At 43.4% G+C, this 23,021-nt stretch overlaps 1 protein-coding gene across 2 annotated transcripts in view; it reads left to right on the forward strand.

Annotated features, from left to right (window-relative positions):
* Nucleotides 1–23,021, forward strand: part of CPNE4 (copine 4) — a 485,767-nt gene that overhangs the window by 438,282 nt on the left and 24,464 nt on the right. For both annotated transcript variants that reach the window (XM_044252375.1, XM_044252376.1), the window contains exons 8-11: nt 87–185; nt 6,648–6,734; nt 10,325–10,384; nt 20,663–20,796. In XM_044252375.1, the coding sequence (XP_044108310.1) occupies nt 87–185; nt 6,648–6,734; nt 10,325–10,384; nt 20,663–20,796 (380 nt within the window). The remainder of the gene's footprint in view (nt 1–86; nt 186–6,647; nt 6,735–10,324; nt 10,385–20,662; nt 20,797–23,021) is intronic.

Below are 23,021 nucleotides of genomic sequence, written 5' to 3' on the forward strand. Positions count from 1 at the left end.
CAGGTCTTCCTCACACTGCCTTCAGCTACTGTGCGTTCATTCTTGATTTTTTTTTTTTTTAAGAGATACTTCCTCTCCTCTTGCAGTGCATAGTATGGGACTGGGACTCCAATGGCAAACATGACTTCATTGGAGAATTCACCTCGACATTCAAGGAGATGAGAGGAGCAATGGAAGGGAAACAGGTAGGTGGTAAATCACACATGGTATTTCCCCCAGACACTTCTCTCTTGATATATCCTTAGTACCACTACACATGGAATACCTAGAGAAGAGATATCAATATTTGATTAAATGTGACAAGTTGGAAGCATGATGGGATTTGCGTACCTAGATTCTACTATTAACCCAACCAAAGCAACTAGTGTGAGCTTGGAGAGGACACTGCCCCAGTGTGGTACAATTTCTCCATCAGTAAAACAGAGAGGTCAGATGAGAATATCTCTGATTTCCTTTAGCTGTGTAGCCTTGGACAAGTGACTTAACCTCTCTGTGCCTCAGTTTTCTCACTTAAAAATGAAGGTGATTAGCGTACCTACCTAATAGAACTTTGTGAAGATTAAATGAGATAATTCATGATATGCACTGAGAGGCGTGCCTAGCATGTAGCTAGTGCTTCCCAAATATCTGTTTATGGTAATATTTTCTTTCCATGACTTGGTGGCATTAATTACATATTTACTGCTTTGGAAAAATTATCAGATTCCTCCAGATATTCATTACGGCCACGGGATTTTCTTTTGGCTCCACCATTTCACTCACACACTGGATACTGAGACATGGACCCAAACCCCAGCACATAACAGAGGCATATAGGGATTTCATCATGCCACACAGCAACCTAAATGTCTTCTTCATTTCTCTCAGGCACACATACATTCATGTATCTATAAACTGATCAGTCATTTGTTGTCCTCTGGACCCTAACCAGGTAACTGCTGTTCTTACCTATTCATTGTTCATCTGCCCAATTCCTAGTCATGAAACCTGTATCTCTTTGCCTGTGGGATTTCTCTGGTAACTGGAGCCCCTATTCTGCCTCTGCCCACAGCCAGGTGAAGTATGAGGGAAGGTGTAGCTCCTTCCAGGGAGCAGCCCTAAACACATAACTAATGGGGGAGGGGGGATGGAGTCTAAATACCCCAGATGTCTTGCCCCACAGGGGACAGAACTCTGAGTGTGTGTTCTATGCAGTTGCTAGAGTTCCCCAGCAGGAATCGGCCCTGGTTGCCCACAGTGGTAACTGACTGCAGACTTCTTTGGCAGTCTCTGATTCTCAATTCCCTACTCCTCAATTGGTGCTTCCTGATATTACTTCCCAAATGAACTACTTACACTTAACTCCTTGTCTCAGGGGATCTCAAAACCAAAATACCTGACCTTCTTACTCTGGGGTCCACTGTCCCCATGGAACAGAAAAGAGTGACAGCTGAGTGTTCAATGGCTTTGGAAAGGTCTTTCCCTTAGAGATAAGATCCTATACCCGGCCCGGTCAGAAGTGCTGATTATAGAGGATATCACAACTCATTTTCAATGTCTCTTCTTTCAGATATAAGGTCAAGATATACCTAGAATGGGGGGACAACTCGGTAGCTCAGTGGGTTAAGCCTCTGCCTTCAGCTCAGGTAATGATCTCAGGGTCCTGGGATCGAGCCCCACATTGGGCTCTCTGCTCAGCAGGGGGCCTGCTTCTGCCACCCGCCCCCCGCCTGCCTCTCTGCCTGTGATATCTCTTTCTCTCTCTCTGTGAAATAAATGAATAAATAAATAAATAAAAATATTTTTTTTTAAAAGATATACCTAGAATGGATAGGAATAAATTAATATTCTTTAAAACTTAATCTGAACCAGACCATTTGTCAAGTACTTACATTTGGTCTAGAAAATCAAGGGCAACTTTCCACATAGCTCCCACAAAACCTGTTGTATATGCTCTGTTTAACATCCAGGATTCCAAGCAACTTCTGAAACATGTAGACCTTTGCCACCAGCAGGCATGCAAAGGTTCAGGGCCACAGTCAAAACCAGCACTAAATTGAGGGGTTGGGTATCTCTGTCAGTTAAGTGTCTGCCTTCCATTCAGGTCATGATCCCAGGAATTTGACCACATCTCACGTGGTCCTGGGATTGAGACCTGAGTCAGACTCCCTGCCACTCTCTTCTGTTCTCTCTCTCAACTAAATAAATAAAATCTTTTTAAAAACAAAACAAAAAACCAACACTAAATTATAAATGAAGTCACACCCAGGATAACAAGATAGCCAGAGAAGTTGTTGCTCTGTTGAGCCAGGCCCAACTGAACTAATAAATCAATGAATTATCAATACTATGTATTAGAGTTCTAAAAAGTTTCATGAAGTTGTGTCTGTTCTCTTCTACAAGTAAAAATAACCAAATCAATAAATGTAGGAAACATTTCATCTTTAGGTTCTTAAGAGGGTAGAATAAGTAAAATTATAGCATATATAATAGTTGAAGAAACCGAAGTCTACTCCTTCCAAACAAGCAAAAATGAATCTTCAAGTCCCATTGAGTAAATTAATCACATGCTATATACTTTTCTATATCATCGAGATACCAGAAAGATTTTATTTAGTTCAATCACTCAGCCCCATTTGGGCACATTTGCACTGTAGGAAATATTCTCTTATGTATTGATTCTACTAGTACTTATTACAGAACACCTACTAATGCCAAGCTCTACGTGTGTCATGACTGCACATCAGAGTAAAATACAAACATGAATCAAATAGACAAAAAACAAAAATGTAATTGTAGTTTGTGACAAATGCTATAGAAAACCGAACAAGTGTATGCAGTATAAAGGTGTGGTACTGGAAGGATAATCTGAAACGGTAGCACTTAAGTTGAAACCCCTTAAAGACAAAAAGAAGCCAGCCATGTAACAAGCAAGGGAAAAGCATGCAGGCTGAGGGAATAGCATTACCAAGTCCTGAGTGAGGAAAGAACTTGGTGTGATTAAGGATGTGGAAGAGCCTAGTCAATCTGGAGCAGAGAGGGTGGAGGAGATGTGATCCAAGACAGAAGCAGGGGCAAGGAAAAGCACATTCTAATAGCTTGGACAAAGGAGTTTGGATTTTCTTCTAAATGTGGTAAGAACTATACAGCTTTGTGCTCACCAGGACAGGGACCACTAGCTACATGTGAGTGTTTTAGTCTTACTTTTAATTAATTAAAATTAAGTTTCAATTTCATTTCCTCAGCCACACTAGCCACACTCTAAGTACTCCATAAACTCATGTGGCTTGTGGCTTCAATTTGGTTGGTACAGATGTAGAATATTTCTATCATTGCAGAAAGTTCTACTGGACAGTGGTCCAGAGAGGTCCAAGCTAGAGAATGACATGACTGGTTTTAACTTTTAAAAATGACTCTGGCCACTGTGTAGATAATTTGTTATAGAGAGAGAAGACGGTGAAAGCAGATCTGTCAGGAGGCTGCTACTGAAGGCAAGACAAGAGGTGATAATGATTTAGGCTCAAAAAGTGATGATGGAGGTGGAGAGAAATAGAGTGTTTTAAGATGGGTTTTAGAGACAGGAGCTACAATATGTGTTGAGGGTTTGTATATGAGGGGGATAGATGAGTAAACATTGGTGCCATTTCTGAGTAAGGAAGTCTTATTCTGGGGAGGTCCAGTTTGTGAGGAAAGTTCAAGAATGGGGTTTGGAAAACTGGAGGGGAGGCCTGCCTGTAGATGTATTTTGGAGCCATCAACAAACAAGTAGTTAATGTCAAGAGAATGGAGGATAGAGAGAGAGGATAGAGGCTGGAATGGAGGAACCTCTGTAAGAAGAAACAAAGATGAAAAGAGGAGCCGTCCTCTTTTAAGCACCTTCCTGTGAGAGTCATAGTTCTGTAGGATAAATTCTTGATTAACTTGGGTTAATTCTCAGGAGGCTTTCATGAACAGCCTTACTCTCAGGTGGCCAAAAAGGAAATTTGCAAGAACAAATAGGAGAGCCCCTCCAAGAACTTTCTAGAGCAAGCACTATGCTAATAGACCAGGCCTTGGAGTGAGACTGTTGTGGTGAATCCCAACTCCACCAGTTGCCACCATAAGACTTGAGCCTTATCTTTCATCTCTAAGAGGGAGTAGTGGGAGAGTTAAATGTGATTGTAGATGTAAAGCAAATAGCTTATAATAACATGAAAACTTCATCCCAAGACAGATAGAAAATACTTAGACCTGGTTCATCAGCACCCCTGCCTGCCCAACAGCCGTAAAAGCCCCCAAGTACCTGCAGGTTCTGATTCAGCTTCCTTGGAGCCCTTGCCTGGCTGCACCATCCCATCCTCCACTACAGGTCTGCCTTAGCCTAAGATGGAAATGAGTAGACTTTCCATTAATTATCATTATAATTCTTAAGATAACTTGAAATCTAACTCAAAGTTTCATCAGTTATGTCCTTCTTGACTGAAGAAATTGAGGTTAATAGAAATTATTGAAAATGACAAAGGAATCATCACAGCTAATTTTGGATCTTTTCTTTCCAATTGTAAGGGAAATCCCTACACTATTTGTTGTTCATACTGTGACATTAGAGGAAGTTTTGGGGGAAAGGCAATTTCAGTTTTGATGGATTTGAGAGGAACTTGGAGAGTTTTGTCTGAAAATACTAGACCTACTTTGAGAAAAGCTAGAACTCTTGTTTATCAAGCACTATGAGAGCTTGGAGAGCAAATGAGAAGAGAACCTAAGAGAGGGAAGAAAGACAACCATGACCACGATGGAAAGATGAGACCTTAAAAAACAAGCAAACAAACAAACAGGGTTTGAGATGTCTTGATTTCAGATTCAATTTGACTCTTCTTTCTTCCTGTCCTCTCCTCCCACATTCCTTTCCTCCTTCCTTTCCTCCCTTTCTCCCTTCCTAACTTCCTTCCTTCCTCTTTTTCATTCCTTCCTCTTATAGAAAGAGTTCTAGAGGACCTTTGGCCAGTACAGGATTCCTTTCTTCCCAAACCTTAGGTGGTTGCCGCCCCTAGTGGAACTTCCCTAGTATTGAGAAACTGCTGTTTTCAGTTATCTGTTGCTGAGGAACAAATTACCCCAAAAGTTCCTGGCCAAAAAGAGTCAATTATCATATGGTTTCACTTATTTGTGGAGCATAACAAATAGCATGGAGGACAAGGGGCGTTAGAGAGGAGAAGGGAATTTGGGTAAATTGGAAGGGGAGGTGAACCATGAGAGACTATGGACTCTGAAAAACAATCTGAGGGGTTTGAAGTGGCGGGGGGGGGGTGGGAGGTTGGGGTACCAGGTGGTGGGTATTATAGAGGGCACGGCTTGCATGGAGCACTGGGTGTGGTGAAAAAATAATGAATAATGTTTTTCTGAAAATAAATAAATTGGAAAAAAAAAAAAAAGAACAATCGTTATTCACTCACAGTTCCTTGGGTTGGCAATTTAGGCTGAGTTCACCTGGGGCAGCTCCTCTCTATTCTCTCCGTGATGCCAACTGAACTCACTCATGCATTTGTGCCTTGGCAACTGGGACAGCTGGGACATTTCTCCATGTACGCTTTTGTTTTCCAGGAGATCAGCCTAAGCTTTTCTACATGGTGGTAATAACACACCAGCAGCAGGAAGAAGGCAAACCCCAATGCACAGGCATTTTTAATCCTGTGCACACTTCACTTTTGCTAATGTCCCATTGGCCAAAAGAAGTCACATGACTAAGCTCACTGTCATTGAGGGAGGCCCCTACACAAATGCATGAACACTGAGAGAAATGGATCAGTGGAAGTCAAAGCCGTATCAGTCTACACCACTCACATCTGCCTCATAAATTGCTTTATTTTCAGATAATCCTAATTGTCAGAGAGAGTGAAAATTTGTCTCCTGAGTGGAAATTTGGGGATCCAGCTCCCATGGAATGGTGGGCAGGAGCATTCAGTGACTCTTGGATGTTTGACTTGTAGTTGATTTTGTCACTTGAAGTCTTGTAGGACAGAAAGATTGATATCTCTTCCCCTAGACACTCCTCTACTTCCCAGCTACCTTCTCAGTTCCCAGCCACTCCTATAGCTCTGATACTATCCCCTTTGGAGATCTACTGTGTCACCATTGTGTTACGTATCACTCCATTATTTTAGTTCTCAGTGAGGTTCTGGGCAAACTCATCATTATTCCCACTAACTTCCTGTAGCCAGCATTCAATGTCTCTCAATGTTCTGACATTATAAGCCAATTCCTAGACACTAAGACTCAATACTCGTGTTAGGAATGTGTCTACATATGTCTCCTTCCCTCTGTTGCTCGATTCAACCCTATTAATAGAAAGCATTCCCAAGTGCCAGGCACTGTTTTAAATGTATTACATGGATTAGTTATTAAGGCTTCACAATAATCCTGAGAGATACAATTATCAGCTCCATTTTACAGAGGAGATATCCAAGGCATAAAGGAATCAAGTAATTGGCTAAGGGTTGCCTGGCTGGAAATTGATGGGACCAGGATTCAAACCATGCCATCCAATATCAGTCTCACTCATCCACGCCTCTGAACCATCCCTCATGATGCAAACGTTATCACAGAGAGACCATTTATTAGCCTTCAGACCCATCTGCTACAGCATCTGGGAGCTTGGCCTAATCAAATGACTCCCCTTCTTCCTGTTGCAGGTGCAGTGGGAGTGCATCAATCCCAAGTACAAAGCCAAGAAGAAGAATTATAAGAACTCAGGCGTTGTGATTTTGAATCAGTGCAAGGTATGTATGTAGTTTCTCTCAAGAAGTGTGAAGCTAGGGGTGCCTGGGTGGCTCAGTTGGTTGGACGACTGCCTTCAGCTCAGGTCATGATCCTGGAGTCCCGGGATGGAGTCCCGCATTGGGCTCCCAGCTCCATGGGGAGTCTGCTTCTCCCTCTGACCTTCTCCTCGCTCATGCTCTCTCTCACTGTCTCTCTCTCAAATAAATAAATAAAATCTTAAAAAAGAAAAAAGAAGAAGTGTGAAGCTAGGGCTGTCTGGGAGGAAGAGCTTAGGTTGTATGGTCAGTGGGAGAGAATATCAAGGAAGTGTGTTTTTTAAAATAGAAATCAGAAAGTCAATGTATTAATGGATGTGCAATGAGAAATGTAGGCATAGGTGGTCTTGGAGAAGTGGTGGCCCACCATCCCTTCCACAAAGACAGTCATACCCCCAAAGATGGGGAGTCCTGGTCACATGTCAGGCTCTTCTGTATCCAGAACAGCATCAGAGGGAGATCCCCCAAGGGTAAACCAGCATTTCCAAAGCCCCTACCTTATGCTCATCACAGTGTTCAGTGTTTTCTAAGTGACACTTCACCCATGATGCAAGGGTCCATGAACATAAAGCTGTGGTGAAGGATCATAGGGGCCTGGAAACTCCTCCCAGAAGGGCTCTAGCTTACAGAAAATTCTACATGCTAATAATCAAACCTCTGAAATCACATTTGAGAATAACCTGGCCCTTGGGGCGCCTGGGTGGCTCAGTGGGTTAAGCCTCTGCCTTCGGCTCAGGTCATGATCTCAGGGTTCTGGGATCGAGCCCCACATCGGGCTCTCTGCTCAGCAGGAAGCCTGATTCCCCCTCTCCCTCTGCCTGTCTCTCTGCCTACTTGTGATCTCTCTCTCTCTGTCAAAGAAATAAATAAAATCTAAAAAAAAAAGAGAGAGAGAGAGAGAGAGAGAGAGAGAGAATAACCCTGGCTCCAGCTGAGTATTTACTATGTGAGAGTAACAATGATGAATTCTGTCTAACTTGTATCTGAACCCTGAGATATCTGCTGTCAACTGAGACCATGTAACTAGTCACACACATGGTAAGTTTAAGAGCTGAGATTTTAACCTATGCCTGTCTGACTCCACCATACAAGACTTAAATGCCATCTAGCTTCTCTCTATGTATATCAGGTTCCTTCTCTCCTGCCAGGCTCTGCATATCCTCTCATAGCAAGAGTGAGAGGAAAGGAAAGACGGATGTGACCACCTCTTGAATCAGTCAGTGGGAGTAGGGAACAGTGTATTGGAATTAGCCATTGGGATCATTGTATTAATTGTTAATTTTATTTTCTACAGTTTTTGATACTTTAACATCTTGGAGCCTTGTGGATGGGTGTAGGGTCTGCGCCTCCCAGGGTTAGCTAATTCCTGGAGATAGCAAACAACTTGTGAGCTTGCTTGTGAGCCTACCTTTGATATGCAGACCAACCAATCCAGAGCCTGTACCCCCAACCATCTCATTTATGGAGCACTCACATATGGAGCTAATATTCCTATGGCCCTATAGCACCCTGGGTCCAGGCTTCAGATAATTAGAGACCGCCTCTATAGCCCAGAGCCACCAAAATTATTCACTCTCCAATCCTAAACCAATTTAACTGCTTTCCCTGCCCCACTCATTCCTTACCCGGCCCCCACACACAAACACAATAAAGACTTCAGCCAACACTTGCTTTTCGATCTTTCTGCCTTCTGACTGACACTGGTGCTTCCCCATGTGACCCTTGGGAGGCATGACATACCTCCTATCCTTCAGGGAGCTGTGAGTAATAAACTCTTCTTCCGGGGACACCTGGGTGGCTCAGTCAGTTAAGCGTCTGCCTTTGGCTCAAGCTGGGATGGAGCCCTGGCATCAGACTTCTTGCTCTGTGGGAAGCCTGCTTCTCCCTCTGCCTGCTGCTCTCCCTGCTTGTGCTCGTTCTCTCTCTGACAAATAAATAGATAAAATCTTAAAGGAAAAAAAATTCCATATTAAAAAAGAAATAAATAAACTCTTCTTCCAAAGACAGATGTCTCTGGTCATCTTACCTCATAGATCAAATCCCAGTTACATTCAAAACATCCTTGTGCCCAGGGAAGCAGGAAAAAAGATCTAGATGAACCACTTCAGTAGTTGTCTATCTCCTTTAGGTGGCTGTGTGCAAGTCTGTTTTGATCCTCCATGGATTCATCTTACAGTTTAGTGCTCAGGGGCTATTTCAGCTCATTCCCAAGTTCTTATTTCCTTGATATACAAACAATAGTAGGGTGTTCCAATCATCAAGCAAAGCATTGCCATGAGGAAACCAGGAGCATGTGTCTGGGTGGCTCGGTCAGTTAATGATCTGCCTTCAGCTCAGGTCATGATCCTGGAGTCCTGGTATTGAGCCCCATATTGGGGTCCCTGATCAGTGGGAAGCCTGCTTTTCCATCTCCCTCTGACCCTCCCCCCCCCCGCCCCCTGGTCATGCTTTCACTTTCACTTGCATTAAAAAAAAAGGCAGGAACAGGCATTTTTCCAGGGGCCAGGTAAACATCAGGCCTGAGAAAAGTCTGCCAAGAGATATGTGCCACCTGGAGGTGGTACCTAGAGATACCAACGTGGGATTTCATGGGTCAGTCTCAGAAGCTGCCCAGAACATCAGATGGAATCCAAGGACTGAGGGTCAAAAATCACAGGTACTGCCTGCCCAAGTACAAGGGGCAAGTCTGCCAACTCCAGGACTGCAGGGACCGTGTTGGTTTTTCATCACCGTATCCCTAGCATCTAGTGCATGGTGGGGGCTCCATAAATCCTTGTTCAATAAATAAGTGGATGAACATCCCCCAGAGTCAAGCAGCGGAATTATAAGGAAGCAGAAAGAAGCAGAAATCGGTAAGACACACAAGAACACAGATGACTGTGGCTGGGCAGAAAGCAGGGAGCATACTGACTTCCAGCACAGAGGTCCAGAAGATGGACTATGCCAGTCCAGATGGCCATCATTAGAGTCCCACCTCCACCATCGACTGGGTAGGTGATCTCAGTCTTAGCTCCCTCTTCCACAAAATGGCACAGTCATAATGATAATACCATTTTCATAGGGTGGTTCTTAGAATTAAATGAAATTATGGATGTGAAGTCCCTGGCTTAGAGTTAGTGCTCATAAATTCATTGTTCATGGCATGGCAGGAGTCTAATGAATGGGAAACTGTCGGTAAAGGCCTTCGCAGATCATTGCCAAACCTGTGGCCACCAATCTAGATTACTTTTGGTATTAAGAATGTTACCAAGACTGGGACTTAGACATGGGGACCAACATTGATGCCAAGTGTAGTATCTCACCAGAGGCTCCAATAACCCAAGAAAGGGGGGCATGGGGCATAGGTAGCTGCAGCCCTCACAGGGTTATTGGAATTAACCATTGCTTTTTCTCTCCTTTAAAATACCAAAATCAATGGACCCCTCCTTTCCTCACAGATCCCTTCCTACTCTTTCTTCTAGGTTATCAGCCTAACCCCAAAGACTAAGCTTCCACTCGGTAAGGAAATAGATCGTGCTGTTACTAAAACAGTTTCCTTTCATCCTCCCACACAGATCCACAAGATGCATTCTTTCTTGGACTACATTATGGGTGGCTGTCAAATCCAGTTTACAGTAAGTTGCTTCCATATTTGTTCATATTCAGGGACCAAGGTGTGGGGAATGGCACTGGGATGGGGGCATGAGAAGACACAAGTTTATTAAACCCTGGGTCAGCTTTGTTCAGATCTCATTGCTAGTATGGTATCATGTTTTTGCTTTTGCTGTTGTTGTTGATGTTGTTTTTAAAGATTTTTTATTTACTCATTTGAGAGAGAGATAGAGAGAGAGAGATAGCAACAGAGGTTAAGAGCGAGTGGGGAAGAGAGGGAGAAGTAGGCTCCCCACTGAGCAGGGAATCCAACACGGGGCTCCATTACAGGACCCTGGGGTCATGACCTGAGCCAAAAGCAGACACTTAACTGACTGAACCACCCAGCCACCCCCAGTATCATGTTTTTAAAGTGACATCATACTTCTGTTTTCTCCAGTGAGTATGGTTGTCAGGAAGTCATATAAGGAAATTCATGCCACTTATCCTCAAGTGGTTTGGGAACTCCTTATGCTTCCCATTCTTCCAGTAACTATTTGAGGCATGGGCCAGTAGGCATATTGCCAGATCCCATAATCTGATGAGCTGGATGGCAAAGAAGTACACCATGCTGGTAAGTCTCACTGAGCCAAGGCAGATGCAGCCCAAACACAAGCACCAACGCTAGATGGTCAGTGCCAAGAGGAAGCCATCCAAATGGTTTGTCAGACAAGAAAGAGGTACATTCCAAAATATTGGAGAACTAGTCTTTCAGAGTTGAGAAATGGAGTATCTAGACTCACTGGGTGGACTGGGGATCATTTCCTACATATAACTTGTGAGCACCTGGGATTTATATACTCCAAGTGTGTATTTGGGTGGGTAGCCTGGGTTTTTTTAAGATGCCTGGTAGACAAAGCTTATGAGTACATCTGCCCTAGAATAACTTACTTAATATTTGAAACCCTCCTAGGTTTGGGCTGATGTGACCTCCAGAAAGAACATCCCCAGGTGGCCAGAGATAGATCTGCTAAAACCTATGGGAAACCCACATGTCAAACAAGAGAAACACAATCTGAAAAGCTTTTGTTCCTCATCTTATAGACGTATAATAATGAATTTCAGCCCTGTTTAGCTCCCTCAACTGGCTCAGTCATATGAAGAAAGCAAGGCAGATGGTTTAATTTTTTTGTCCAGGTTTAAGCCCAAGAGGGTAGACAGGACCACTGTATTTCTGGGAATTGGATGGTGGTATTCAAAGGACTAAAAGGGAAGTCCCAAGAGGATGAGTTAAGGGGTTGTTTGATAGGCTAACCTCTCCTTAACTAGAAGCGTGTCCTCTACTCTAATCTCAAATGGGTCTGCATTTGTCCCCCCTAGACTTTGAGCATTGTACATCTACTCCTCAATGGTTACAAGTTAGTTATACAATTTGGTCATTTCTTTGAAGTCTAAGGCTCTCTGAAGATGCCCCTATCCAGCCCTTCCATGTGCACTGCATGTGGGTGCACACAGAGAGTAGCAGACATGTTCATCGTAAGCACCACATCTAACACTAGCTGTCCTATGGGCTCCCTGTCATGTTGGATGTACAAAAATGGGAATAGAGAAGCCAGCAATGTCATATAGGAGAGCTACTGGAAATAGTGTCTCACAATCTTGGGCAAAGGGGCCATTCAGGAAACTATTTATAGGTTTTCAAAGGAAAGCTCTATTGATTTGGATCTGCTTTAGAGTTTATAGATTCCATGCTCTTAAACAATGCTTTATTCAACCTTCAGGGACTTACTCTGCCCTTGGAGTTATGCCACAAAGAACCAGCCCCCATGCACACCAGAAATTTCACCCTAGAGCGTCCCCAGCTCCACGTCCATGGGCCTACCTGACAGAGAAGGATGGCCCTTCCCTCCTTCGTCACTCCTGATGATCCTCCCCAGCTGGGAGGCACCATCTTAATGACTTTCACCAGCACCTCCCCAGTTCCAGCCCCTCCTCCCTCACCTTATTGACTTAGTGCTCCTCAGACTTTTTGAATAGTCTTTTTATTAAGGTCTCCTGGATCGTCCCCTGTGAGGGGACCATTTGTTTCCTGTCAAGACTCTGACCAGTACACTTTACAAGCAGGAGCTCAGAGAAAGCTTTTACACTTTCCACAGATACGTGGTGCTTCTGACTTAGCCTTAAGAATGTCAGAAGTGGAGCATCTTTCCTTTTAGGTACCAGGCTGAGGTATATTAGGGACTTTAATTGAATTATAATGGATTGAACCCTCAACCTTAAAGGAGAGGTAAAAACAAGGAAAAAACAAGAAATGAGATGAATAAATAGGATACTAGGTTTTTCCTTTAAAAGCATTCCTACAGGGGTGCCTGGGTGGCTCAGTCCATTAAGAGTCCAACACCTGATTCTGACTCAGGTCATGATCTCAGAATTGTGAGATTGATCCCCACATCAGGCTCTGTGCTAGACAGGTGCCTTCTTAAAATTCTCTCTCTCCCTCTCACTCTGACCCTCCCACCTCCACCTCTCTAAAGAAAAAAAAAGGCATCCCTATGAACTGAAATGTTTATGCATTCATATATTCTAATGATAAATATCAAAACCATATTTGGGTCAGTATGCCAAAATAGGATATATTCAGAGGAGTGTTAGAGAAGTGGTTTGGATTAAGAATTTGAAGGGCTTTTAATTTTGAAGTAATGTGGTGGGTAAGTGAATGGTCAGAAGAATCTTGAGCAGGACATTAAAGCAATTGGGCACATGCTTTAGGGAACTAAACTGGGAGTGTTTGGTGGTAGGCATCAAAGGTGGGAAGCCCAGAAGGGAAAGCAAGAAGAGATTAATAGTCCTGGTGACAAGTAAGAAGAGACTAAGCTAGCAGGGCAGCAGTAGGAAGGAACACTGTGGCAAGAGAGTCCAATAAGCCTTGGCCCATGATCCAGTGAGGAGATGGAAGACCAGGGAGAAAGAGGAGTCCAGAGGACTCAGATCTTTTGTGCCTGATTGACAACACATGGCGATCCTATTCAAGGCAACATGGAAATCCAAAGGAACTGCCAATGAGATGATGATTTGCTTTTGGACCTGATTGATGTATTTCCAGGCCTCCCAGTAAAAACAGCACTCATAAATACAGTCCTAGGTTTCAGGAGAGAGGTAGAAGCTGCACGTAAATGGGTCTGGGTGGGATGTCCAGAGAGAAGAATACAGAGAGAAAAGATGTCTCCGGATATTGTAGAATATCGCCCTCCACCCGCAAGGACGACAAGAAGCCCCAGTTCAGGTGTATCTTCTCTCCCTCTATTTCCGCAAGTCTACACACTTATATACGTTTACATAACCAATCAGTGAGCAGGGTACAGGAGGGAGTGAATCAGGCTGTGCACCTAAACGAACAACTTCACTAGCAACCAATGCTGTTTACTTCCTCTTTGGGCATTCCGCTTAGTCTCACGAGGCAATCCTAACCTGGCAACTAGCCAGGCGCCATCTTTTAATGGCGGAGGCCGCCCTGGCTAGGGGCCTGCCTCCAACAGTAGAAGACCTCCATTGGGCAGCAGGGGGAAGAGGGGCAACCAGTAGGAGAAGAAATGCCAAGGAGAAGGTCCGGGACAAGGCAGTACCTCAAATGACCCGGAAGAAGATGTTAAGAGATCAAGGGCAATAGTCCCATATGCGAGAAAGAAGTCAGAAGGTGAAGAATAAAACACTGTGTCATGTGATAAAGAGGCACATATCATCTTATGTAAGAGCAATTTCAGCAATGTGAGACGGGGAGAGCCAGGAGTTAGGGTGTAGACAGAAGTAAGGAAGTGAACACAGCAGGTGTAACTATTCATTCAAGAAAAGCTGGCAGGGAAGAGGAGACAAGAGGGGAAAAGGAGGAGAGCAACTTGAAGATTAAAAGAGGGGAGGTTTCAGGCTAGAATCTGACCATGAACAGAGGAGAAGCCCCAGTGGAGGGAAAGAGATTAAGATGCTAAAAAGAGCCCTAGTCAATGATTCTTTTTTGGTCCATGGCCTCACTTGAGAATCTGATACACAATCTATATCCTCTCACTGGAAAATGCACACACCTGATTCTGTATGCAATTTCGGGAGGTCAAGGGCGCCCCTGAGGACATTCCATCTCCTCATTCGAATCCTCAAATCATAAGAACTTGAGGGCAATTGTCACGTGGCAGTCTAGGAAGAGGTGGGAGGAGGTGGGCAGATGAGAAACAGACTAGAGAGGGGGAGATGGAGTTCACTGTGTTTGACACATGGCACAGCAGCCAAAAATAAAATAGATACTAGAATTTCACACACAAAACACAAAATTATAGACAGCATAAAAGAGACAGACACCATAAGGTATTTGGAAAGAAAATGGTAGAAGAGTTCACTGTTTCCTTTGAAAGTTACTGCTTTTCCAGATATTTAAAAATGTTCTTTGTAAAGCAGATTTTCAGAGACAAGCTGTAAGCAACCTAAATGTCCAACAATAAGATAATGGCTATGTAAATTACAGTACCTCATTTAGGTGGATTATGGTAAAGTCATTTTAAATGAGAATTACAATGATTGATGATAATGGGACACGTTTATGACATAATGTTAAAGGAAATAAAACAGAATGTAAAGCAGAGCTACCCTATGATTACAACCACGTAAAACATTTGTCTTAAGACATGAGAGAGAGGAGGAGAGAGAAAATCTAGCTAGAAACGAAAAAGAAAACATGACCTGTTAGGCTAGTGAAATCCTTAAGGAATGAGAATTGACCTCAAGGGCAGCCTTGACCTCCCAAAATTGTGTGCAGAATTAAGTGTGTGCATTTTCTGGTAAGAGGATATAAATCTTGTGTCAGATTCTCAAGTAGTCCCAGAGACCCCCAACAAGTGGTTGGTTGTTTTTTTGGGGTTTTTTTTGGTTTTTTTTTCATATTTTCAGATGGCCATTTTTGGTAATGGTATTGGTAATTTTCTACCATTAAGAATGGTATTTCCCTTATCTCTGATTTTACAGTCTACATTTTGGTACTCTAATATGAATGTGGCTCGTCTCAGACTAACTTTCCAGCCTAAAGAAAAGGACCACCTAAGACAAATTCTCTCAGGAAATCTTCCCGAACCTAACATGTTCTGGACATCCTTTATCTACACTGTGTCTCAGTTCAAGTTTTAAATCTTTACAGTATATCCCAGACTAAACACTGGTGGACTGTGGTAGAGGTGTAGACCTCCAAGAAATAAGAAGGAGCCCCGGGTTGAAGAGCTGCTTTGCAGTTTGTGGGAAATTAACCAGGCAATCTTGGGGGGCTCTCCCATCAAGTCTAGTTCCTATTTCTTTGCTTCCCCAGTGGAGTTTTGAGGAAATAGAAAAGCACAAGAGTTTAACCTGTCCTTTAAGAAATGGTCCAGACTGAACAGTGTCTCCACCTACAAGGCTTATTGTATGGGTCCAAGCTGTATTTAAATATAAAACAAACAAACAAAGAAAACAGCTGCCCCAGCAGATGATATGAGAAAGGTTGGCTGCAGGTTGATTACAGAGAGATTAGGCCACAAACCAGAGTTTGGTTCCCAGCAGCTTGCCTTAGAAAATACGGGGGAGGTTTCAAATGACTCGTGTGTCACAGACAGACAAGGGGATCTGAGAAGTGGTCTCCTTTCACAGAAGAAGCTTAACATATCCAAGGATAGATGCTTGTCCTTGGCTTCCAGCCTCTTTCCCGAAGCGGCTCCGCACCCAGGGCTTGGTGGCAGTGGAGGGAGCATTTCGCATTCTGACTCTATAAGGTTTTGCAAAGCTGTTCCACGGCTCTGCTTAATGATGAGCGAGGCCTCCTGGGCAGAAGGGGAGAGCCACGGGCAGCGCCTGTTCCCGGGCTGCCTGCTGAGAAGATTGGAGCACACACCAGAACCACAGGCTTTCATAAATGCTTCCTATCCGACAATGAAAACGTGGCCACCCCGGGAGCCCACCAGCATTCAGGAAGCCAGGCGTCGGTGGCCACCTCCACAAGCTGGCACTTTTCAGTCATTTTCTTGCTTTTATTTCTCAACTTAATCCCGTCTTTCACTGCCTCCCTGTTGCTTTTTAAAATAAACCTAACCTTTCGCTCTGTTCTCTTTCCACTAATGCTAACTTAAAGAGCACAGAGAATTCTTGGTAGAAGGCCACCTTCTGAAGATAGATTCTTTATCTCCAGCTTCATCAGGGAGATTTAAGAAACCATCACTTGCCAGGAAAAAGACTGTCTTAAGACCCTTAAGACTGTCCATGGTTGTCTAGTCAATGATAAAATGAAGTGGAAACCTACCCCCTTAGTCCCCAGGGGCCTGCCTGCAGAAAGAAAGTAAAACTTCCCTCAGGCCTTCCATATGTATACACAACACTACCAAGAGCAGGTGTCCCAACGACAAGCTTCTAACGCTGATCTTCAGATGCTGCTACTATCTTCAAGATGCCGTCTCTTCCATTTCCAAAGAAATGTGGCCACTCCTTTTCCCTAATTGCCATCCCTCAGCCACCAAATCCTCTTCCTTTTCTATCCTAAACCTCTCTGGTCACAATCCCCTTCTCACTGTCACCTCCGCCACAAACTAATTTGTTAAGCATAAGGAAATTATTCCAAGCCTGAGGATAAAGAGTTGTTAGAAAATGAAATGACCAACAAGGCCGGAATGAGGCAAAAGCAAGAGAGGCACCTAGGGTCCTAGGTTTAAAAGGAGGCCTTCACTGTCAAGATCATGCAAGTGTAGGGTCAGCTGGGAATGAAAGCCTTCTTGAATGTGTGCCCTCGTCATCCCTCTTGCCTTCCCCTAGTCCCAGCCTCCTTTGATATGTGCTCTACTTTAAAATCTACTGTTGCCAGAATCTGCGTGTGTTCATCCAGACGTTATACACTCCTCTCCCCGTAACACAACATCTTCATTCAGGTGAGACACCTGGTCTTGGATGCTGCCATTTGGTGCCTGCGTACCTGGAGGCTCTTACCCATGACTAGGAAGGAGAAGAGGAACATTTAGGTCTCTTGGGTTGTCATTTTTCTTTATGGAGGTTTTTCCCTTCTGGTCTTTCTCCTACCTGGTTTCATCCTCCGGTTTTACATCAAGATGCCAGCACGCTTTTGTTACCATGGAATACCCTTGATCCTCAGGTAATCAGCACATGGGACAATTTTAAACTGCAGCATCAAGCAGCACAGGCAGAGGATTGTGACGATCCATGATGAAGAGCACCATAAACAGAGCAGTTGTGAGCCGTAGGTGCTGGTTATTAATAACAACATCTCGACACCTGCCAGTGATTTGCATTTTAGATAAGTTGGAACAGAATCAAGGTTATCTCCATAACAACTTTCGCACATTCTCTAGAATTCTCTAGAGTCCTACAATGTTTTCTTCAGTAGGAAAGAGGTGGCTTTCCACCTAGCCTTCCTGGCACAATTTTTACCTTGTAAAGGCCATGGACATGTGTGGGAGGCACTGGCACCCCTTAAGTGTGTCTCATCAGAACCCAAAGACTTAGCATGGTGGCTCTGCGTGCTTGCGATCCATAAACCAGGAGGACTCTAGGTGTGTGGTTTCTTCAGACCCCGTCTCTCCAGCACCTCCCATGTTTCCCTCTTAGAGAAGTTTTCCAGAAATAATCTGCATATATTTGGACCTCTGTGTGCTTGAGGCCCCATGGGTGGGTCCTGGAGTGCTTTACATCTCATTCTTATTCACAAAATACATGGAGGCCCCCAACACATGAACTTTTCATCATAGTCCTTGATTCAAAGGACCTTCACCTATTGTCTTCCTCTTTTTTTTCCAGTGGGTTGACTTCTACCTTCTGGCTGGAATCTATCTCAGAAGATGCTGAATTTTGCTGGTCCTCTTTAATCACCCCAGCCATCCTCAATAACACATTCTCCTTATTGCACAGACAGACATACACACACACACACACACACACACACACTTTACTGACTCTTTTCCTACCTTTTACAACTGATCTGATTACAAACAGCTGTTTATTCAAGGCCATTTGACTCTCCTAAATTACTCTAGTTGCTGCTAAGCTTGTCTCCTTACTTCCAGGCTAAATCCCCTCCATTCTTTATAGGAATAAACATAGCCAAGTACCATCTTGGCATGCTAGCCACAACCATATATGTTCCCTTAGGTGTATAATGGCATATTCAGAGAAGTCTGAATAAAGAAGTCTGAATATAGAAGTCTCTATAGTCTTCAGAGCTATAGAGACTCAGGTTTTTTTTTTTTTATTTTTTTGTTTTTTAAAGATTTTATTTATTTATTAGACAGAGATCACAAGTAGGCAAAGAGGCAGGCAGAGAGAGAGGAGGAAGCAGGCTCCCCGCTGAGCAGAGAGCCCGATGCGGGTCTCGATCCCAGAACCCTGGGATCATGACCCGAGCCGAAGGCAGAGGCTTTAACCCACTGAGCCACCCAGGCGCCCTGAGACTTAGGTTTTAACCCAGCTCTACCCCCAGAAAACTTCATCACCTTTGGGCTGGGAATCGGGAGGATTTTCATCGAGAAAAAGGAATAGCAATCTCTGCCTCCCAGAGTGTTTTCATGAAAATGAAATAATGCAAAACCTGGAAAGCAGATAGTACTGTGTCTGACACAGAGTAGGGTTTTAACAAAGGTTGCTCCTCTCTCCGTCCCTTTGTTATCTGAGCAAGGGCATCTCAGGGTTGGGGAAGTACTGTGTGATTTTTCTCCACCCGACCTTTCCTTTTGAAACACTGTTAGTACTAGCATTTTATCAGCTGGTACTCCCTTTGTTGAAAACATCAGGGTGTTCTGAAAATAGATTTTGAATCCTGCTTAAATTTCTTTTCAACACAGTCCTGGGGAGGGGTGAGAAAGAAAGGGGACGCAAAACTGGTAATGAAGAAATAGCCTCACATGAAAGAAAAAAGAAAGGTTGTAAGTGAATTGTTAGCCTATCGCTTTTTCTTTTCTAGTCACTTGGATTCTATTGTAACATTACAATATAAGACATGGGGGCTATTTTCACCTATCATCCTTGCTCTTATGGGGTCATCTTTCAGGAACAGAAATGAAAGACATAGCGCCTTTTCTCTGTCCTTCCAGAAGTGACATTCCCCCCTAAGTAAATCCAATGGGACATTCCAATTATGTGTCATAATGGAATTTTGTTAAATAATATACATTTCACACTCACAGGATCATAAGAGAAAATAAAGCCTTTCTGTCATTAGTAAGCTTGTGAATGGATCCTGACAGACCCTGAAGAAAAAGAGATGTAACGCGAACATTTCTTGCTTTTCAAACAACTCCTTTTGTTTTAATTGTTTTAATCGCCCCCATCTTTTCCCTACCACTCCCCATACTCCCCACTCCCAAGCTGAAGCTTTTTTGTTTTTTCTTTTTTGAGAGGTGTTTGCTGGGTTAACTTTTATTTAATTGGTAATGATGTTGGAAATCAGAAGAAATGATCGTTCCCATTTTAGCACTTCCAGGCTTGAGCCTTTAGTGGTTGTTTGCTGTTGTTAAGAGGGTTAAGTGAGTCAACTCTGAATTAGATAATGATGGTAAGGGTCAGAAAAACTTTAAGAAGTTCAAGGATAGTATCTACTTGGTGGCAAGACAGAGGTTTTTCTTCTTTACCTCCCAGTCACGGTGCCAGAGCATCCAGGCTTCTTCTCTGTTACAGGCAGGACCTCTCTCACATGAGGGAAAACCAAAAGTTAATGCCTCACTCGAAGCTGCTTCTTGCAGAAAATTTATTATAACCATGTCAACACGTCTCTGCAACTCACCACACATGAACATATGAGTATGGCTTTTGAGATAGATCACACCAGAAACACAGAATTTAGTTTTAAGGTAATTTACCTCTGCCTCTGAGATGAAATTGTCCTGCCTGGACAGCAGAGAAGTCTTTTCTTAGTGAACCAGGAACTGGGGACCAGATATTCTCCCATCCAAGTACTAACCAGGCCCGACCCTGCTTAGCTTCCGAGATCAGACGAGATCGGGCGCGTTCAGGGTGGTATGGCCGTAGACGGGACCAGATATTCTACCTGTACTCATGCTGCCTGGTAACGGGGATCAGCAATGGCTGGGCTTTCTGACCGACATGTCCATCTCAAGTTCTGTTTTGGCACTGGGGGAGGGGACAATCGAAGACTACAGAAATGGTCTCAACCAAATTAATAACTCCTCTCACTTTCCTTTTTGGCAGCATATGTGATGTGCTGCTTTTTCCATCTTGAGCCATGTCCTTTGTGCGGCTGATCACAATGCCTGTGAGATACGTTCACTTTAATCTACCCATTCTCCTTTTTTCTCTTCCAGGTAGCTATAGATTTCACAGCCTCAAATGGGGACCCCAGGAACAGCTGTTCCCTGCACTACATCCACCCTTACCAACCCAACGAGTACCTGAAGGCCTTGGTGGCTGTGGGGGAGATCTGCCAAGACTATGACAGGTACAAGACTCCCAGTTGGCTCACGCCTTACCTTTCTGTGGGTTCTGATGGTCCCTCACTGATCCTGGGCAGAAAAGTGGAAATCAGGTCCAACCGCTACCCGTACTGAGGCTCATGAAGAAACGGGATAAAAGCTTGCCCAAACCTTTTATCCTCTCCACACCTAGAGAAACTGAGCTCATGCCATGCTCAACTTGGTCACACACAGACACACATACACACACACACACACACACACACACACCCCACAATCCTTTCTCAGCTTTCTTATTTGGCTTGCAAAACCACTTTCCTTTTTGTGAAGTTTCAGAAGGTGTCTTGCTACTCAAAACTTGGTCTGCGGACTACAGCATAGCACCACCCAGAAACTTAGAATATTCTCTCAAGCCCCACTTTAGACCTATTGAAGTTCAACTGGCACATTAATAAGATTCCCAGATGATTTGCATGCACGGCGGACTTTGAGAAGCACCAGTTTATTGGGCTTTATTGCATCTAACCGTCACATTCCGTCTTGTGTAGGAGGCACTATTTAGCAGGAGAGAACTGTGTGGGGAGGTTAAGCAATCTGTGCACTCACTCAGCCTGAAGCAGGATTTGAACACAGATCTAATTCATTCCACCACTGAAGCTCATAACCACAGTGTTTCACTGATTTCAGAGCTACTGGTAACATCAGCAGAGGGTGTGCATCCGCCCATGTGCATGTGTGTGTGCCCATGGGAGTGTTTGTGTGTGTCGATATGTGTGTATCTAGAAAACTTGATTTTGGGGATCAGATCGGTATTATGTTTATTTTCCCTCGCTGGTAAATATTGACCTTTCTCATCAAAAGAATTGTAATTCACATAAATTACATGAAACTGAATGCATTTTGCCTTTTCAGTATTTCCAGGTTGAGGTGAAGTTGTTCACATGTTCAAAAGGTTCTTTAAGGAAGAACCGATATAAATATAAATACAGGTAAATCTCAGTTGTGTCCTTAGTATGATTATAAAACAAGGCCAGTTAGTAATAAGAAGCAACAAACTAACCCTTTAAATTAGGACAATAAGTGACTCTGTCTTCCAGTTTCAGATAGTATGACTTCTGTTCTTTCTAGTCTCATAATTAGTGGTAGTAATATTATAAACCTGTTGCCCCAGGCACATAGGGAATGAGACAATCTAGTGATCACAATGTGCAGAGAAACAAACAGGACAGGGGAAGAGGAGGGTCTCGTCATTATTCTTCCTGCCAGTGATTTTCTGGATTTGACTTGGTCATTACCAGTAACTCAACTGGGTTTGAGGGCAGTTGGGGACTGAACAAACAGGTCGGGTAAAATCAAACAGCTTGAAACACTCAAGCGCTTGCTGACGTTTGCCCTCTTGTACATTTAGAACAGAAGGCAATAGCATTTTAAATTACCTTGTTGAAGTAATACTTCTCATACTTAACCTTGAGATATTAACTATGAAAACATCTTGAATTTCAGCTCTGATTTGTTTTGGCCCAAATACAGGGAGTATTCCTAGAGAGGGTATATATCATATGGAGAGTTCCACCAAGGAAAGAAAAAACTGACAAAGTGCATCTCCATTGCCAGAAACTTCTCCAGCCATCCCCAAGACACCAAAGCAGTCATCTCTTGCACAGAAATGATTTAGTGTTCTAGTGTATACATAAGGGGCCAGAAAGAAGGAGGGAGTGGATAGCTACAGGATTCTTAATAACTTTTAAATCTTGAAATGCTCATGAAAGAAAAGGAGTAGGTAAAGTGCTCCATACAATACAATAAATAGATGCTTAACAATAATGTTGGCTCTTTTCGGGAAAGAAGGCAGAGTACGCATGCATTCCAAAGGGAAGTTTGGTGGGTTGACCAGGAACTAAGCTGCCAATGCCCAGAGCCTTGGCTGTGGTTCTGCAGCAGATTTATGGAATGATCTGGAACAAGGTGCTGAACTTCCTATTTCCTGGTTACCTCACATGCAAGATTCAGATACTATGATCCCAGGGACCCGTATATCTTTTAGAGCTATTATCCCCTTAAAATATAAAAGCCAGGCAAAGGCAAAGCCCAGAGAGCATTTTGTATTCATGTGAAAATACAGATTCAGTATAAAACTAAGATGGGATACCTTAGGGGCTACATGAAAAATTATTGTAAATTATTCTTTTTAACATTTTAATATTATAATACGGAAATTACTGGCCCAACTGTCCAGGAAAATCAGGCTTCT

This window comes from Neovison vison, chromosome 6 (genome assembly GCF_020171115.1).
Source record: "Neovison vison isolate M4711 chromosome 6, ASM_NN_V1, whole genome shotgun sequence".
In the NCBI taxonomy this organism is placed as follows: Eukaryota; Metazoa; Chordata; class Mammalia; order Carnivora; family Mustelidae; genus Neogale; species Neogale vison.